Source organism: Maylandia zebra, linkage group LG1 (genome assembly GCF_041146795.1).
Source record: "Maylandia zebra isolate NMK-2024a linkage group LG1, Mzebra_GT3a, whole genome shotgun sequence".
In the NCBI taxonomy this organism is placed as follows: domain Eukaryota; kingdom Metazoa; phylum Chordata; class Actinopteri; order Cichliformes; family Cichlidae; genus Maylandia; species Maylandia zebra.
The window spans coordinates 9,918,390-9,938,518 of NC_135167.1; the positions used below are offsets into that span (position 1 = coordinate 9,918,390).

At 42.2% G+C, this 20,129-nt stretch overlaps 1 protein-coding gene across 2 annotated transcripts in view; it reads left to right on the forward strand.

Annotated features, from left to right (window-relative positions):
* The first annotated feature begins 249 nt into the window (after positions 1-249).
* Positions 250-20,129, forward strand: part of fto (FTO alpha-ketoglutarate dependent dioxygenase) — a 114,194-nt gene continuing 94,314 nt past the window's right edge. The window contains exon 1 of one of the 2 annotated variants that reach the window (XM_076876864.1): positions 250-561. In XM_076876864.1, the coding sequence (XP_076732979.1) occupies positions 442-561 (120 nt within the window). In that variant the 5' untranslated portion in view covers positions 250-441. The remainder of the gene's footprint in view (positions 562-20,129) is intronic. The other variant, XM_004539676.5, reaches the window with a different exon arrangement.

Below are 20,129 nucleotides of genomic sequence, written 5' to 3' on the forward strand. Positions count from 1 at the left end.
GTAAGCAATAAATTCATTAAAAACGACATTTCGACTCTAGTACAAGCAATACTACTACTCAAAATTGCCGAATAGGTCTGTGACTTTTGCTTTCGCTTTAAATTATGTCTCTCACATTTTTCCTCTAAATGCCACAGCCATTTTAGGGGCTTAAAACACCGATTTAAAAGCCATGCTGACCGGCCTATGTGCAATATATAGATCTGTACCTGCGCCACACCTGCGTAGTGCAAAGTCTTGAGCGTGCCGAATCTGCTTCCGCCGCGAGCTCACGCTCGAGCTGGGAATTGTAGTTCTAAGTGTTACGCTTTTAAAATCTCCCCCAACAATTTCTCCACGGAAACTCATTTTAAACTGGAGAAATTGAAGACTGGAGTCTCGTAGAAATGAAATACACGGCTTCACTCGCAGACGCTCTTCCTGGCACGAAAATAGCGGGATATGCAGTTTATTCGTGCACTACAACGACCGACGTCGCCCCTAATGAAAGCGAGGCAGTGTAAACACAACTCCAGGAACATGAAAAGATCGGGTGACAGTGAGGGGGAGAAGAGAAGAAAGGTATTGATAGCGTTTTTCTCCGTTAGGTCTGGCATATTTCTAAGCCCTGTCGCTCTTTGAATATCTAATGCTCCGTATGTGATGCTGCTGGCTGCATTTTGAAGGCTAGAAAGCCGGGAATGTCAGCGCATACTTCACCTTGCCTGTTTCCTTTATTGTGTTTTCCATTTTTTTTCCCCCCACCAGTCTGCCACAATGAAGAATTACAGTTACGTTAAAATGGTGTTTTGCCACGTAGAGACACTGCCGATGAGAAAATAGAGGTTGCAGAGTAACGCCTCGACAGCATCCTACATCAAGTTGAAATACGATATGAATTACAGCAGGCTACACAATTATGAAAAAATAGTGGACATTGCAACTATTTCAATGCATAGATATCTTTCTTTTTTTAAAATTAAAACAAACAAAAGACAGAGTCGAGGCTCAAGTTGGGATGTTATTCTGGTGTGAAGAATAAACAATGAATCACTTGTATGGCATCAGCAGCTGTGCAGCTCAGTCTAACAGTAAAAACAAAAGGTAAAGTTAGTGTGAAGTGTAGCCGGGATTTGGCATGCTGCCAGGCCAGCAGTCTCCAGCTGCTTCAGGCTTTACTACAGATGCAGTGGATAATGGTTTGTGCTCTGACATACAGTAGAAATGATAACCTATTGGCTAATGTTGCCACTGCTGTTGTTAAAGAACAACCTGTGCTAATGTGCCAGCTGTAGAACCTGATACTGAAAAAAATAGGATTTAAATAAGGGTCACATGATGTGAGCAGAGATGGGTACCTATGTGTTGTGTGTGCTGATGTGTCGAGCTTTGTAAAAGCTGGAACTTTGCAGTTTGTGGACATTCTAATGGAAGAGAGGAAACTGCTGTGCACTAGGCATCCAGGGCTGCTTCATCACAGTCATTTCTCTTAGCATCTGCCTATCTGCCTGTCTGTTTCTTCTCATATCTCCAGACTTGGACGCCGTCTGCTGTGGCGCATGTGTTTGGATCATGTTAGACAGCAGTGAAACTATGTAGGACGTGGTTCCTCCTGTTTATGAAAGCAGCCATGGCAGCCAGATGAGCGGCTCAGAGAGAGAACTCATTCTAGTTGGCCCTCAGGCAGTACTGCACAGACCTAATGGCTTAGCTGTCTTTCTCCTTAGATAAATAAAAGGATGAGCGAGAGAATTAGTAACTGCAAAAGTTCTTTAAAACTGTACAGCGGCCAAAGCGAAAGCTGCGTGCGTTTTGAACGGTTTTCACAATATCACTGGTTGTATAAAGACACAGTTATTATGTTAACTAATACCTTGGATATGATGGTTGTCTTATCTAGTAAATGAGTGTGTCTGCAATAGTGCCCAAAGTGAGAGATGCACTGTGATGGGTGCACTGTTATTCCGAGTTGTGGAATGCAAGCCCCAACAGATTAGTGCCAAATGAATACACAGTCTCCTCAGAAAATCCCATCACAACAAGTCAGTATAGCATAGACAGGTGGGGTGCCATGGCTTCTTTCTATATATCTTTTTTTAAATGAAAGAGAACATTTGTCTGAGTCCCCGAGGGGAATTAACCCCACCTAGTCACACCAATTCACATTTATGTCATTTATTTAGGTTTTTCATCATTCAGGCTAGTGAAAACACTCACTCATCAGATTTCATTTTGTTTGTATCAGAAAAAAAAAGTTTTTATAGATTTGTACTTTGTCTTAGGTTGTCAAGTAGCTACAATTTCTTGAATTTTCTCATCATACTAATGTTTAACCTCTAGTACGCTAATGAATTTAAAACTTTTAAGTATGCTTTATCAGTGTTGTCATCACAGGATAAATTTCCACTCATGCCCTGGCAAGTGTGAAAACAGCACCGACCCTTAACCCGATGTTCTAATGTTGTCTTTGATGCAAGCTTGCCATTTGGACAGCGATGACAAGTATTAAGTGCTGTGGTGAAACAGGAAGTGTGTCTGTGTGCGTGAGCAGCAGGCTAAGTAATGTTCACACAGGGTCACCAGATGTTGTGAGGTCCTGGGCTCAAACCAGCCCATTGCTTAGATCAGCCTCATTGGTTTGTTCTGGTTGTGGCACCTAGTGCAAGCTGTTTAGGGTATTTAATTTCTAAACACCCATTAAAATGGTTTGTGTTTCCCTTGGCGATTCTGTTAAATTAACATCTACTGAAGTAAAAGCTGATTATGTGGCCACACATCCAGACATGGTTAATCAATTTTCCCCCACAAAATGTTAGCTGGTGAATTAGTGTAAAGGAAACGATTTATGGCAACTAATGCCGACGTCCTGTCATGTCAAGCCTGGTGTTTTAGCAAGAGGGGGGTGTCAGATTCAGCGCATTCAGCAGCTTTGCGCTCTGCCGGCCATCTTTTTCTCCCTCTAAACCCAAGCTACATGCTGCTTGCTCTATTAATGAGCCAATAATGGAGAAATAGTGTTAGGTACTGACATAAAACATGGGTATGGATACCTAAGGCAGGGTAGCACATAAGCTCCAGCAGAGCTAGATTTACACCTAGGTCCTGTGTAGAATGGTAGAAAGGGGAACAGTCAGTATGGGGGCTCTCACTGCTTCATCAGACCCCCGCTGGTCGAGCTGTGGAAAAGCCAAGGCGCAGAAAAATATGGCTGTGGCAGATAATGATACCATTACACTAATGGAGCTGGCAAATGAAGGAGAACCCAGATGCCTGCTTTATTACCAGAGGGGGTCATTTCCTCGCTGCATTCCTAATGGCCTGAGCACACAGTATTGATCAGGCTATCATGCTGCTAATCCCCTACAGAATTACTTATCGCTGGCTAGGTGTCGATCTGCCACATGCCCTGTGCTGGCCTTGCCGTTGGGCGGCTGCTGCATGTCCAGCAGGGACCCACTGGACCGTTCACCCAATCATGATTTAGGGGCAAGTAGGGATGGCGTCTGGGAGGTCTTCAACGATGGACTGGTTAATTCAATGTGTGTAAAAAAGAGGCAAATTAACCTAACAGCTTTGGTTTAATTAAGGAGCAGGCAGTGATGTGGCTCCACCCTCTTTATGGCCCCACTGGACACTGTGGAGCTGGTAAAGCTGTAAGGTTGGGTGTTGTTCTCAGTAATTTGGTTGTGCAGTAAATAAAAACAGGGCAGCAGCAGCAGGATATGTCCGCCTGGTTTGATTATAAAGATGTCTGTGTACTTAACTTTGTTTTAAGAAGTCTGTGTGCAAATGTGTTTCATTAGGCCAAAGACTTTCCCACTTCTGGTTCTGATTAGTGTGAAAAAAGAAATTTCAATTATTAATGACATTCATTGGTCGAACATGACTGCGAATGGTGAAGCCAGGGTCCATAAACATCAGAAATAAATAGGATGGTCAGGGCTCTTTGCCCAGAGCTTGACCTGTCATATACACGGTCTCTTTATCAGGGCCCTGTGTGTGTTAACATCCTCAGGCCATTGTAAGTGTGGCATCCTAGCATTAGCAGACCCCTCTTGTCACCTCTGGCCTTGGCTAATCAAAGTGTTTACCTTAAGGGTGCGCATTTAGCATTGCTCGTTAGGACTTCTCCAGTAGCCATAAAGAGGTATTTATATATTTCCATCTAGAATAACCTGTCGTAGCTAGGGAAACTAGCTATTGATCCAGGTATTTAGTCATTTCTTTCTGCGTGCCCCATCAATATTGTGCAAACATTCGTCCAGGCGTCCATTTGAGAGTTGACCTAAGCCCTGGCCTCCATATTTTGCTCCCATTGGAGTTCAGTGATATACTATTATGAAAAGTAAAATCAATGAATGAATATGAAGTTTGGTGTGTAATATAGCGCAGGCTGGCGGCCCCAGGTCTTTCATTGATCAACTGCGTGAGTGTTGGAGGGGTCTGATTAGACTGCTGCTGAGCTTTTCTTCTACATGTCTTTACACTGTTTTGCCTATTTGATCTTTGCTCATATATTTGTTTGGAGATGTTACAGATCATCATTTTTTTATTAAATCAGCCCACACAGAACTGTTCCAAGGATTTATGTCATTATGTGTACTAAAGTTAACCTAAGATAACACACAAATTAAAAATATTGCTGTTGTGTTAGTGATTTAGTTTAAATATGATTTCACTTTAGTCAATTTAACAAATAATTTTTGAGCGTATTTGCTACTTTCTTATTGTTATTGATAAAGATTATGACCACAGTAATGTGTATGTGGTAGAATGTTAGATTTTACAGATTGTGCATGAATGCTTACAAGTGCAGAAATTCTAAGAATGGCTTAACGAGTTTCTGTTTATTACAAATGAAAAAGTTGATTAGCAAATCATGATCATCGTGAAAAACCCTGGTTAATTTTCCTTCATTTCACCTTTCATCCATTCTATAATATTAGTCTTTGTTGAATAAACAGCTTGATGATGCATGATGTCTACATTTGGCTTGCATGTGGAAGGATATAAGCTTTTATGGTCCACCGGTACTGTGCCAAGGTATGTGTTTAAATGACTTGATGGGGGCTCCTATATATGGTAGAAATTACAGTTTGGTGTTGCTTGAAAATGCAATCCTGCAGTCATACTGAAAGAAGCATCTGCAGTGGTTTCTTCTAACCACTAGCTGCAACCTGCTCATCCAGATTAGTTAGTTGCTACTTGCTGCTAGGTGGTCATAATGTTGTTGTTCTGAACTGTGTACTTCTTTTACATATGGTTCTAATCAAAATTAATAGAAGAGTTAATAGTCCACAACGAAGTTTTCTTATAAGATCGCTCTCAAACAGCATGCTGCAGAGTGTTAGCTTGTCTTATAGCACAAGCATCTTCAATAGCAAGAACAGACTAGACAAATGTTGAAAAGAGGCTTGCATTATAATGACTTATAGTGACCGACCAAAAGAAGAACTTTATCTGGAGTTTGGAAGGTTTTTGGTTTAAAAAAATGTGACTTTCTTGCTGTCATTTCTGGGTGCGCTGCTTCTTTGCTTTTGTCTTCTCACCCTTTATGAGAAGAGTATGATAGGAATGATGTCAGGCTTAGGGGTTCTGTTTTCTGTCTTGTTAAATTAACAAAGATTTTTACACTGGCAAATAGCGGGCTCAGATTTATCCTTCCAGCAACTGGGAACCAAGCAGAGGGGTGATGATTGAGGATTATGCAAGGCTAATAGGGGTTTTTCCAACGACAGAATATTTTGTGCCCCAAAGTTTGGAACAATAAGTCAAAATTGAGCTTTTTTTTAAAAAGCCCAACTTCGCAGCTCTGCTGTGGGAACATTAATGGGAGTGAGCCATACGTTGACTATATTTAAATGGCCTAAAAGTATAATAGGCAGCCTATTAAGACAGGAGGACTCTTTACAGCATTGCACAAAATATTTATTTCTTCTTAACAGAACAGGAGAATATTTTATGTATTGACTTGGTTGTGTGTTTTTATTTTATCCCTATTTCATGATGACATTTGGATGTTTTTATATTCTATAAAGCTTTGACAGAAGCCACTGTTTTAACTATAGTACTGTATACCTATATATTGACTCAGACATACATATTGTTTGGAAAGTTGATGAGCTGATGTGTTACACCCATATGTATATATAAACCAATGCTTTTCTTGCTATGCTATCTTTAGCATTTACAACGTAGACATTTTTTCTCTCCTATGGATGCAGTAACTAGGATTGTCCAAACAGCTCCCGACAACTTTGGTGCCTGTCACCCCCTACCGATCACCTCATATTAGTGTTGAGGCATTAGCCAAAGATGTCATCATATTTGAAAACAAGGCTGAGATGTGGATCATGCAAACTGGCCGACTTGGTCAGCCGTCAGATTCAATGAGATTACATCAACTGTGACCTGCACAAGTAGGGTTCACCTGTCAAGCATGTGGCCTGTCACAAAAGAGACATAGAATAATCAGTTCAATCAATAGATGTTGGAGGCTCATCGGGCTGATGCTGAATAAACATGGGGATGACCCTCTCAACTCATACACAGAGGCTAGAGCCTCCTGGGGGTTCATTAGCCACCCGAGGCTATGATCCAAGTGAGTTGTTATTCTTTGTTTCTGTTTGTTTGGCATTCTGGTGTCTGTGTGTGTGTTTGTGCACTTGTACGAATGTGCACTAGGTGTGGGTAGGTGGTTTGGGTTTGGGCGTATCTTTGAATAAATATTGTCTAATAATCATCTCTGTGTGTCGCGGACTCGCGGCTGCCCTTGGTGTAACTGCTCGGAGAACATAAGACACAAGGAATCAATAAGCACCATGGAGGCTGGAAAGATTAGCAACTGCGATTGTAATAATGCCTCCTTCCGTCTGCACTTATTCAGTCTTCAGTGAAAGACATGACTAATAATCAGTGTTACCCAGAATACGTCCTATTGGTACTGGGTGTTACTAACTTTAGCTAACGCCATTAAAAACTGTTTCCCTGTGCAACGCCACCTGCATAGGACAGAGCAGTCTTCATGCTGTTTATTTGTGAATTTATTTTCCTTTACAGTGACTCACCTTTCCAATAAAGTACAAGTACCTACTGCTGGAGTGGTTGCACCACATCTGGTTTCAATGGAAAGTCCAAAACCCTTCATTCACAAAAGCTGCAGGAGACCAGGTTCACAAGGTGCTGTAAATACTAACTGTTAATTTGTACATCATAAGTTCTTTTCCATAAACGTGAGCAATGAAAGTGTGTTAAAATACCTGGCATTTCGCTTGTTTCTTTGCAGAAGCTCAACATAGGAAGTGCCTCCTGCAACCAAAGGCAGATTTCAGCTTTATTCATGTAGTCAGCTGGAGCTGCAGTTAGTCTCCTCTGCTAACCATCTTAAATGGAATACCCTTAGTTATTTTCTGCTTGTACCCAACACAATAATATGTAGTAATTTAGTGTTACTATGGGAAGAGTTTGATGGGAACGATGTCAGGCGTAGGCGTTCTCTTTTCTGTCTTGTTAAATTATCAGACGGTGATAATTTTACGGTGGCAGTTAAAAGTTAAAACAGAAAAAGACAAATTAATTTTGTGAAAACACACAAATGGCTTTAAAAATAACTTTTCCATCCTTAGTACATTAGGTTTAGCGCTTCCACCAGAGGATGTTAGTAACTAGAGCAACTTGCAGTCTGGAGTAGCTGTCTGAGTTATCCTGCATTTGCTTTCATGGAGCACTTTGTATTGCTCATTCCAGCATTTACTTGGCATCAAGTCTTTGAGAAGTGTTTGCTCACTTCAGGTGGTCTGTTCATGTCTCAGTGATTCTTTCTCTGAACCCCCGTGTGTTTTTTCTTCATCAGTCTAACTTTTCCTTGCATATGCGAGGGAGCCAACGACAGCTTGACTGGCATGCTGTCAGGCAGGTGATGCCTTTCCAATGGTGGAGCATCAGCCCTTTACTGAGTGCTTGTATGCGTGAGTGTGTGTGTGTGTAGAAAAAGCGGGGGTATTGTCAGGACGTGACCGGCACACTTTGCATGTTCTTCTCGAGACAGGTGCTTCTGGGCGAGCACTGGTGCATGACAGTTGCCTTTCATCGCTGTCTTCTCTACACTTAACCCCTGACCGGCCCTCCCTTCTTCCTCTAGCTCCTCATCCTCTTCTCTTCTTTCCTCCCTCCCTCTCTCCACCACGTCTGACCTCTTCTCACGGCGCCTCCCTCGGCCGTCCTGAGTGATGGACTGCAAAGGCTAGTAGGCGGCTTGCGCTTTGCATGTGGTGGTGGTGGTGTGCTGCGGCAGGCTTGTCACAAGCCTAACACTGTCAGGCCTCGGAAATCCAGCTGTCCAGACCAAACTGCGCACACTCATTTCCACACACTTACACCCACACCGCAACTTTTTGTTCAACAGTCTGTAATTCCATCCACTGGTGCTGTCAAGCACTTGATCAAACGTGCATAAAGAAAGGAGCCCCTTGGCTGAATCCCATCCTATCTCTTCCTATCATAATGTAGGCAGATCTTCCCTCCTCTGCCTGTTTCTTCAACTCTGTTTATTCAGATGAGCCTGACTGGGGGGCAGCGGGTCACATCCACTTGGCTGGCTAAAATGGTCCTGAATCGAGGGTTGTCTCCAGTGAGATGAAGGGAGAAAAAAAACACAAGAAGGGGTTAGGGAGGGCTGCCGAGCGGTCATGTCAGGGCTGTTTTCGGGGTTGTTTGTGTGCGTGCGTGTGCGTGCATGTGTGTGTGCATGTGGCATGGCAGAAGTATGGGTTAGGGAGTTTGAGGGTTCAGTTGTCAACCCCTGTGTCATGCTTGCCCTGGCCCCGTTATGTAGAGGGCATCTACTGTCATTTGTTTCAGGACTGTCTGAAGTGGAGTGAGCCGCAGAAGCATAAAAAGTAGTCAGCAGAGTGTAAGCTCTCAGGTGCCTCGACGTACCACACTTTAATTTAAAAGTACAAACTCAAACACTGTAGGTGCTAATCCCTTATTAATTTGACATGCCAAAGTTTGTCTTATCCAGTTTGTCTTTTAGCGATTTGTTTTGGGGTTGCACTTTGAACCTCTGTTATTCCTGCATACATTGAAGATGGGGACTGATCCTGATGTTTTCCGTAGCACATCGTTACTGTTATATATATATTTTTTGCCTCTTTGTTCTTTGAGCTTTATCATGTTAAGTGAAGTAGGTGGATTAAAGTCATTCTCAAAGCCAACTTTGGAGACGACATACACTAGAAAGACTTTTTTTTTTTTTTTTTTTTTTTTAACAGTTATTTTGTACTTACAAGTTTTTGAAGTTCATCCCAGTGAGTGCGTGTGTGTGTGTGTGTGTGTGTGTGTGTGTGTGTGTGTGTGTGTGTGTGTGTGTGTGTGTGTGTGTGTGTGTGTGTGTGTGTGTGTTTGCATTTTAGGTGCATGTGTGCGTTTCATCTGACATGCATCTCCCACATTCTTCCCACTATGGGGAAAAAAAGCAAATGGTTAAGACTCTTTAAATTTGTTGTTTGAGTGTCAGCGAAGACATGAGCACTGCGCACGCCATGAGCTTAATCCAACAACAGCCTGCCTGCCATACTGTACACCCGCTATCTGCGAGTGAGTGGACCCCTTCCGCGCAACCATTGTCATATATAGGGGGCATTGTCACATATGAGATGGACTCATGTAAATGTGGTGACAAGCTAGTGTCTCGGCTGACTGACAGCACAGAGGGATTGGGCTAATCTGAGTGACTGATTTGAGGCATGCGGCAGCTCGGCTGTCCCCATAACTCCTGAGAAATAGGCAGCTTCAGCAGAGTTATCTGTGTTTGTAAGTCCTTCTGCTGCACTGGGATGACAATAGGGATTAGTGCCAAGGTTCTTTAAACTGTTTATTTTTTTCTTTTTTCTTTTTTGTGTGGGGGGGGGCCTCTTATCGGTGTCTCGGCAGGATGCTGCCGCAGCCAGTTTTCCTTGACTGTCAATTAAAGAGGGGATCATTAACTTCAAGGGTATAAATGTTCTAACACTGGTATTACGTTGGAAAGCTAAGTCGCTGACAGATGTTCCAACTTTAATTCTCCACTTGTTTTTTTTGTCCTTTAATTAATTTATGTATCACTATTCGGGTTTTAAATATTTTTTCTCCCTGTCTGCTTTTTGTTAGCCTGTAATCTCAGTTACCATGGTAGTCGCAAAGACGATTGGGCCTTGTCACTCGCCTGTGTTTCTTATGAGGTTCAATCGGCTAATGTATTCAATATCATCCAAACTGAAAGGTAAACAGTATCTAATGGTGCATGTGTTCCTGCACTGCCTCAATACAACCTGAAGTCGCTGGGGGGGAGGAGAACGGTACATCTGCGCCTAGTTCCCAGGCTTTTCAGGAGGACCCAACTATTTAGAATGGTGCTCGATAAAAACAAGAAGATCACATCCTGTATCTCTGTACATGTGCGGTTCTTTGGGAGGTAAAGGAAAGCAGTGTAATACTTTGGGGTTATCTTTTGGAGGCTTTTATGGCATTTTTGAAGCATGAGTACGACAGCTGTGGTTGAGATTTTCAGCCAATGCGCTGCAGTGGGATGTAGTGAAGGTATATTGTAGGTTGCTGCATGGAGGAAGAAAGAAAACTAGGGGATACGTTAAGGGAAATGGGAAAGAGAGAGGTGACAGAGACTGCTAATGGGCAAACTCTCTTTATCCACTGCCAGTGCCATCACCGGCACTACCCTGTTCTTTTATGACAGCTCTTTTCCTTTGTTCTCCACGTCGGCCCACTCACTGCTGGGGATTCATGACAAGTTTTCACGGGCTGATCAAACGCTGCGGTGACACCTGATTAGGATATAGCGCGTGTTTACAGTTGTGCATGGCGAGGACACCCCCAGCCCCCACCCCCGTTCTCAGACAACAACGGAGACTTCACCTTGACTAATTAAATTTGCACCTGCAATGCCAGCTGTGACAGCCACTGGAGGGCTACATTTATTTATGTCACTCCTTGCATACTTCCTGTGACGTTTAGGAGGCTGAGTTTGCACTAGCTCCTCTGTTGACTTGCACTGTGGTTTACTTCAATAGCCATCTTTATTGTGGCTGAATCTGCCCTGATGTTTGGTAAGGCGGGTTTGTCCTCCGTTTTGGAGGATAGGCGATTGTACCTGGAGCTGTGGCTAGTGGAGATGTGGGGGTGAAATGTGTAAAGTCATAAAATTTTAACGTATGCAAAGGTGTGAAATCCCTCTGACATATAATAATAATAATAATAATAATAATAATAATAATAATAATAATAATAATAATAATAATAATAATAAAATACTTGCACATTTTGGCAGCATTATTTTAACATTAACAACTTCCAGATATATTTCTGTAAATTTAGATACCACGTTTAATCATGTGGCAAAACAAATATATGGCAGTGTCATGTAGTGTTTGCTGGCATTCTGTGATTTTTCTAATTTTAAAAAGACTGAGTGCTGCCTGGTAATTGAATCTGTTTTATCTCTTCTGTTCCTTATATCTCATTTTTAATGGTTTTTGGGTGGCTTGTTTAAAGTAATGTGATTTGTGTGTTCCTGGATGAAAAAATACTTATTTAATCATGCAGCAGTGTGCATACATACCATATGTGTGCCTGTAGTGATGATCTGAGTGCGTGCGTGTTTATCTATCTAAATCAGTGTTGAGAGTGCAAAAGGCCACAGCTGAAGTGAGCAGAACATCAGTCACCCAGTAGCAGGAGACAGGAGGCTGATAATTTGTGGCTTTGCCCCCTCCTCTCTCCCTTTCTCTCTGTCTCTCTTTATTTCACCCCCCACAACTCTATTCTGCCTCCCCAGCCTCAAATTGACCAGGCTCGACTGCTGGTCATGCTGTATTACATGGGTTAGATGAAGTAATTATTTCTAGGCCACTGACTACAAGCAAGATTAATAGTTTTTGAAACGGCCATAATGGAGGGCTGACCTGCCATGACATAAGCATTATTTCAAGCTCACCTCCACTCTCATCCCTCTCACCTCTGGGCACCGGCAGAGTGTGATTTATACCTGGGCTAATGAGGGGAGGGAACCTTGGAGCCCGGAGCCAACGGCCTACTAGTCTAGTGTTAAGGCATGTTCCCCCAAATGTATGGGCAGTGTGGTCATCTGAGGAAGGGTGGTACAGTGATTGGTTTTTCAACAAATTAAACCATGTGATTAAAATACACTTTTTGCATTCAATTATTTCTTTTATTTTATTTTTTCATGAAACTTTAATAATTTGGGTTGTTCTCTGGAAAGCATTGGGCCTCATTGAGATCTTAATTAAAGACAAATTATTTGCTATTGATGCTGAAGCCCTTTGACCTGTGATTAATTGGTGTGTCCCCCCTAACTCTTGATGATCAGCAGCCTGAAAGATCACAGAACCTGGAAAGTTGTCACTAGGTGGCAGTTGGACATCATATTATCAGATGCACTCTCCTCTTCCTTCCACCACCCTCTTCCTCCCTCCCCTCTGGGCTAAGTACACCTCAGATGTCAGGGTGTTTTATTTTTATTGGATGAGGGCAGTGTGTAATGCATTCACCTCCGTTCCAGCCAGCTGTTAAATGCCCCGGAACATGGTCTGTTCAGGCTCCGCCCCGTTAACCCCTCTGATTGCCTGTAATAATTAGCAGAAGTGAACAGTAACTATGACACCTAGTGAGGGTTTGGAACAGCTTGTGACTCCTTGATAGAATAGAATAGAATAGAATAGAATTCAACTTTATTGTCATTGCACATGTCACAGGTACAAGGCAACGAAATGCAGTTTGCATCCATCCAGAAGTGCTTTAGCCATGATATAGATATATTACAAATATATATTAGCAATAATATAGATATGTGAGTATATTACAGTATTATTACTATATTACTATTATGGTATGTTATAATGTACTATAATACACACGTGAAAAGGCTTCAGTGACTTGGGTCTGGCCCAGCGTGCCAACATCCCTTTCGACTTGGTGTGTGTGTCTTTTAAGCTTTAATATTAACCCTTAACTTTAAACACATGCATGCAGTGTGGCATCAGCAATTACATTTTCAAATGGCTGGGTTTGTAAACCTCCAGGATGTTAATCTGTCACTATTCAGGCTACTAGGAAGAGTGAAAAGAGGATTAAGCTATTCAATTCCTGGTAGAATATTTTCCTTTGTTCAGAATGAGTGAAAGAAAAATAAATAAAGAAATAAGGTGGTTTCTCAAGCAAGACAAGTGCTGTCTGCTACATTTCAGGATTTGGCTAATGCCATTATAGCAAACTTATCTGTCCCAGCATTCCAGGAAGACCGACAGACTGTTGTGTAAACAGCCACAAATGATATTCAGCCCATAATTTAATATTAATCTGATAATTCCAGTTTATCTGGGTCAGAAAGTACATTAGAAAGAATTAGACCTGTCCTAGATGTTCTGGTCACATCTGTTTAGAGGCATATGTTTTTCTAGTGGCTTAGATGGTTGTCAGGATTTAAACTTGGGTCATGCGCCTAGCTTGTTAATAATACTGTAATAAAAAGATCTGGATTAACATATAGGTCACCGAATAATTATTAAGGTTATCCTAGTTTTGCTGCATATATATGATAGTGGAAAGATGTTTTTCAGTTTTTGTGTTGCATGTGAACATGGCATACAGCTAAGTTGGAATAATAATCTTGAGTTGTTTTTGTCAACCAACATACTGTATTAAATCTTATGGTTAGCATAAGGTTATAATATACCACATCATAATTGTCACAGCTGTCAACCGATCAGGCACAGCACCCCAGTCTTAGCCCCTCGTTTACCCTTTACTTCCTGCCTCTTGGGTCTTATTGCACATCATCTTTATCCCAGATGAAGTACTAGACTCCGTAGTGTCAGGAGATGATCTAATATGGAACCAAAAGGACACAGAGCTGGGAAATCATCGTCATTTGAAGAGGTTGCTTGTCACAGGATGGGTTTGATCAGCCCGTGCTGCGGTACACAGAGCCGGGTCTTTGCACTGTCTAACAGTGGTACTGGATTAGAGACACAAGCCACTTCGACTGTGATCAGTCACTCACACATGAAGACACGCGGCAGGACTGAAATCCTCCTCGCACACTTCATCCAGATCATGTACAGGCTTCTTCGTCAAGCCTACTGTATGGAAATCAGAAGCACTGCTGTTGACAGTGATGGTACATGTCTGTTTTTGTAAAAATATATTTTTGGTGGCTTTATTTTACAACTAATGTCATCTACATTAATAAAGGTACTTCCGCAGAGAGGGAGCTACAACACCAGGTTGTGTTTGTCTATGCAGCTGCCTGACCTGCCTGAATCCTACTGATCTCTGACATGTTGAGGTGATGGTAGTGTGTGTGAAGAGTCTGGGTTTACACCCTTTAGACACTGTGTATTGCTAAGTGCTATTGAATTGTTTACTGTCACAAATCACAAACCTTTCAATGACCAGGTGCGTCCACCGTCCACCCACTCATCTGTCCATCAGCTGCTCCGCCCTGAGCGATGTGTTGGTCTGCTGGGCTCTGAGGACCGTAGCACTGGTCTTTGGAGCTGGGGATTTTAAACGCTCCACCTGATTATTGATTCTTCTGCCTCGCCGAGCCAGCCAAGCTTGAGAGAAATGTAGTGAAAGAAAGAAAGCAAGCTGCAAAGGGGAAGGGCAGTCTGGTGGCCTTGGTCCTTTGGTCTTCAGGTCTGTCCTTGACACTGCCTATGGGACAGGCCTGGAGGACACCTCTTGTCCTCACTGTAAGCCCCTACCAGCCCCTCCAGCTAACTGGGCCTCCCTGTGGGGCATGCTGCACTTTGCACAGCCATATTGACTTTTTGGAAGGGAAGGAAAAGTGTGGCTGGATGGTGAGAGTGTAAGAGGGAGGGAGGGGGAAATGGGAAAATCGAGGGAGCTTTCTAAAGCAGTGACTTCTCCTTGACTGCACCTCTAGACGCGACAACCCTGTTAGAACAACTCAGTGGCCCTGGTGCCCCGCTGAAAACTGCTAATCACAGTCTTTCAATCAATGCTCTCCTGCCTCTCTTCTCTTCCTCCCTCCATCCCTCTCCCTTCCTCATTTTCTCACTCTTTCCCCTGACTTTCCCTTGACTGAACTGGACCCAGCCTGAATACCGAGGGACTGTGTCTGCATTAAAACTGGCCATTCCACATGGAAAACAGCTGACCTCATGAAAGCATGTTGTAATTTGAAGGTGAAAACTAAAAAGCTTGCTCGATCGACATAATCTTAATGGAAACATTAAGGCCCAGCCACAAACCAACAATGAAGGCAAAAAGGCAAATGGCCCTCGCGTACCGGTGGAGCTAGCCAATTCATAGACATGGCACATGGTCTGTTTTGACTGTAAGGCTGCTAGTTAGAATCCTGGTGAGTGTTTAAAACTAAAAATGCCCTTGAACCAGACTTTTTTTTAACCCTCAGTTACCCCAGTGGGAGAACAGAGAAACTGTTTTATTGTCTACCAGAAAACTTTAGATGTACTGAGCAGCTCCTCTGTGTAAAAATCTGTGGGTATGCGAGTGTGAAGCAGCTAGTATGTTTCTGATAAAGAGCATGCTCAGTCAATCTTTCCCGGACAAATAAAAAAAGGTTATGTAAGGCATGCATCGACAGATCTCTTAAATCCCCATCCTCTCTTTCTCTTCTTCCCTCTCCTCTCCTCTCCAGATCTGACACTTGCTAAAGGTCACAGAAACATCTTTTTTCCCCTTTGAGGTGTAGATAAGTGTGAAATAGATGTTGACACCACAGACACATTGAAAAGCACTTAAACAGAGTGGCTATGTGCCAACCTTTCTAAGTCTGGCTTTGTGCATTTGTAAATACTTTTGAATGATTGATCTCTGACACACGTGTACGCATACTCTCCACCTGAAAGAATTACACGTACCTTGGGATCTTTGGAAGAGTAACTTTAGGTAAGTATGTGAGTGTGAAAGTATACACATGGCTTGCACAGTTAGCCTAGAACAGGACTTTTGATGTTAAATTTTTATACCTAGTGTGTGTTGCTGTACCTTATCTCATACATGTGGCATTTTTCAAATGTGACTGGGTTCCAGTAGAGGTGGTCATATTGTGTGTGTGTGTGTGTGTGTGTGTGTGTGTGTGTGTGTGTGTGTGTGTGTAAGTGTGTACATCTAATTAATGACTGGCAGTGGTCCCCCACAGCTCTGGTAATGTGCTTAGATCAGTGTTATAAACAGGGCGTGAAAGGTCTGCCCAGCGCCAGCCTTTTAAATGACTGGCCTCTTGTTCAGGTAGATGGATGGAAATGTTCTAATATTAATGATCACGTCCCCTGCTGACCTGTCGCGAGGTGAAATGATCAACGCAGCCTTCAGCTTCCAACAGCAATTAATGGGCCAGAGCCGATCTGTCTGCCATTTGTCATCACTTACTCCACCTGTGCACCCCTGCCGAACACGTGCTAAACATGTCTGTCAATATATACAGAATGTTCACTTCACTGATTTGAAAAAATATGCAATAGTTAATGACATAGCATTTGTTCTCAGTTATTTCTGGACCATTATTTTTCTTCTCCTTAATTTGTTTCTAACCAGAAATGAGAAAACAAAACCAGAAAAAAACCCCCCAAAAGAAGTCTGATGACTTCAGCATGTCTCAATCCTTTGTTGTGTATCACTGATTATGTTCTTAATAAGTTACTTTGAAGAGACTGTCTTGCATAAAACATGATTTGCAAACGTAAGCTAGACCCACATGTCAAACTGAATCTGTAAACGCATCTCAGGATAATACACGTTATCCAGTAAAATTTACATATTAACAAGAAAGTAGCTGAAAGTCTGTTTATTTGAGATATTTCTGGCAGCATCCTTCTTACTGACCTTTAACTCTCACAGTCCAATTCATATTCATAGGCCAGTCCTCAGCCGGAGTATGGACACAAGGGGTTACACATTACCAATGCCCTCGCTCTGAGGTCAGCTCCCACACATTCCAGTTACCCATTTACCAGTCTGCCCAGTTAGCCATCACATTAAGTCACCAAACTTCGAGCTGGTGTTCATAAAATAAATGAATACCACAAGTGGCTGTAAACAAAATGTCAGAATGGGGGGGATTTTTTTCCCCCTGAATTTTGTTTTTATAGCATGCATGATGAAAACAAGAGATGAAAACAAGAGAGGTCATTTTTGTCGCTGTAACTGCTGATGGAGCTTCTTTTTTCATTAATGTATTTGCAGCATGGGCTTTTTTAGAATAGATATTGTCTTAAAAAGGCATAAAATATGCTTAAACTGAAATAATAAACTATAGCCAGAACCACAAAAATAGAAGCTCTGTGTTTATGCGTGTGTGCGCATCACCTCGAAAATTCTTACCTGTCAGCGACTCATTTTTTGTGATGGCACCTAGGTGGCATGTTAGATTTAGTCACTATCACATATCTAAAGATGGTGTAGTCCCTGACCTGCACAGATCTTTGTTAAACAAACTGTGCTACAATTAGCCAAAAGGTCCTTTTTGATTGTATTCAACAGTTACAATTATCTGTATATTTGTACTTAAGCTTTGCCAATTCAAAGCTTTGCTAAAGACCTCTACAGCTTTTATATGCATCACACATGCAAACACAAATGTCTTGGTGGAGTAGGCACTCTCTGTGCCCTGTGTCGCTTCACACGAGCTCCCTACATTCTTCGATCCGGTGCCAAATGGATCTGGGCGGAAACGCCTTTCATGTACATGGGTAGGCTGTCTGTTTGAGTCTGACGTTTTATAGCCGACTTGTCAAAGTTGTTGATTCCCCATCACTTTTGCAGAAAGGGAACAGTTCTGAAATGGGTGTCTCACAAGTACCGGGAGAACACTGTCTAAACACAGTGCTCTATTATAGAGCTATCTCTCATCACGTCATCCTTGGGTTGCAGAAGGATTGCTTGAGATCCATGGTTTTCTGTTTTAATATTGAAATTCGTGCATTGATAGCAGTACTGCCCTCCTTTGGCTGGTATTAAAGAATTTGCATATGTTTTTACTGTGCCTGCACCGATTCTTTGTGGTACATGTATGCTAGGTTATCTGGTGATCTATACTGGCTCTACACATGAACGTTAGCCTGAATAGTTGACTGTTACGCTATGTTAGCCCAGCGATAAACTGGCAACCTGACCTGGGTGAACCCTTCGTCTTGTCCTTTTATAGCTGAGATAGACACCAGCTCACTGTGACTGTAAATTTGATAAGTAGCTGAGAAAATAGATGAATGGATAGAGCCAAGAAGAATTTCTGTGAACATATCTCAAACAGGGGGACACGTACTGGAACATTTTACTAAACACTGATGCTTTTACATATCTGTAGTTTATGATGCATCAGCCAAATCTAGACAAGTCCAGTGGAACTCATCTGCCCTCTGTCAGCATTTGTAGATACAGTGCTTTCCAGTGGACCTTCAGGGGCAGAAAAGAGGCTGGAGGTGTTTTTATCCTTGCAGCAGTGGAGTTATCTCACTATTTTGAGCTATTGATGCTAAGCGCTGGACATTAATCTACTCTGTGAAGATCGCTTTGAAGAAAGTGTCCGTTGAAGTGTCACAGATGGGAAATAAATGAAATTAATAAATATATGGTACACAGTTTGATATCTCTTATAGGCCAAGATCAAAGCAAACCAATTGAGTTCTATTCTACCTAATATGTTTTGCTGTGATAAACAGTCCGGCTGAGGGAATAATCCCATCAAGGAAGGGAGAGATTAAAAAAAGGAAAAAAAAAAAAATCAGATATATCACTCAGTACAGACGGTTGGCACGGCTACCGTGAAGCATCCGTGTTATTATGGAATTGGTAATCTCGTTTCTTGGGTCTGAGTGGAAACGCAGACCTTTTTTCCCTGTGATTTTCCTTCTTGAATCAGGTGCAGACACAGAAAAGGGAAGACAGACACAGCAGTTCTCTGATACTGTGAGAGTCCATCTGCTTCAGAGGGCTCTGGTAACTTCTTGTCTTTCGTTTTTTTCTCTGGAATTTCTGAGTATCTTGATGTATTTGACACGTGTGTGACAGACCTGGTTATGTGTGATTGGGCTTGAGGCATGGTGCTCACTACCACAGCTACATGTTTTTCAGAAAAGGCCATGCGCTGTGTGTGTATAAGAGCCACTTTTGCACTTGTGTACACAATGGTGGTTTTGCACTATGAATGAAGCAAAGTGTAATGTATTACTTACATGCGCACATATAAAACAGATGGATGCCACTATATGGATGTGTACAGTAGAGTCTCACAGCAGCAGTCAAATAAATACACACACAGGTACACAGCGGCATCCGCACACAACAATAGCCCAGAGCCTCACCTTGATATCTTCAGTTTCTGTCATAAGTTAGAATTTGACACCAATGAATGTGTGTCAGGTTGTCAATTTCTTCCAGCAGCCTTTGAATGCAGTCTGGCCATGAATAGTGCATGTTGTTTTGTTTTTTACATTCCAACTGTCTGCAAGTCTGTTTTTGTTTGTTCCAGAATAACTTGGAAGGCCTGAACACTCATGCGCATCCTTTAAGAAAACTTTCAGCAGGTGTTGTGTTGTTTAGCCTTAGGTAAAGTTTCAGCCCTGAAGGTAAATTCACCAAACTGCGTTAGATCAGATGCCCTCCCATTTCTTCCACCTCTGTGATTGTGTTCTGTTTCCTCTCTGCTGTCTTTAATACGCATTCTTCTTCCACTTGACCTCCTTATGATCCATACTCTTTTTGAGTCTGGACATATATCGTTTTATAACTGCAGTTTATTGTTATGACTGGGACATTTTATTTAGCCCTAAAAGTCAGGGCAAGTTTCTGTTTTTTACGTCAGTACCTGTGTTCCTTGTGAAGTCTTTGGCATTAGTAGTGGAGAAGTAATGTGAGACTCGTGCTGTAAATGTCTCAGAAATATACACCTGGCTGGTTTTTCTTCAACAATTACAACTGCTTGATTGTTGATGCACAAGTCATTCATGCAGAGGTTTGAAAGATGTAAAAAAGACAATAGCATGATGGGTACATTCCTGCTGCAGAGAAGCCATATAGAGACTCTGTGTGTGTGTTTGTACATGGATGCACCTGCGGGGAATGAATGATGATGTACTGTGCACGCATGC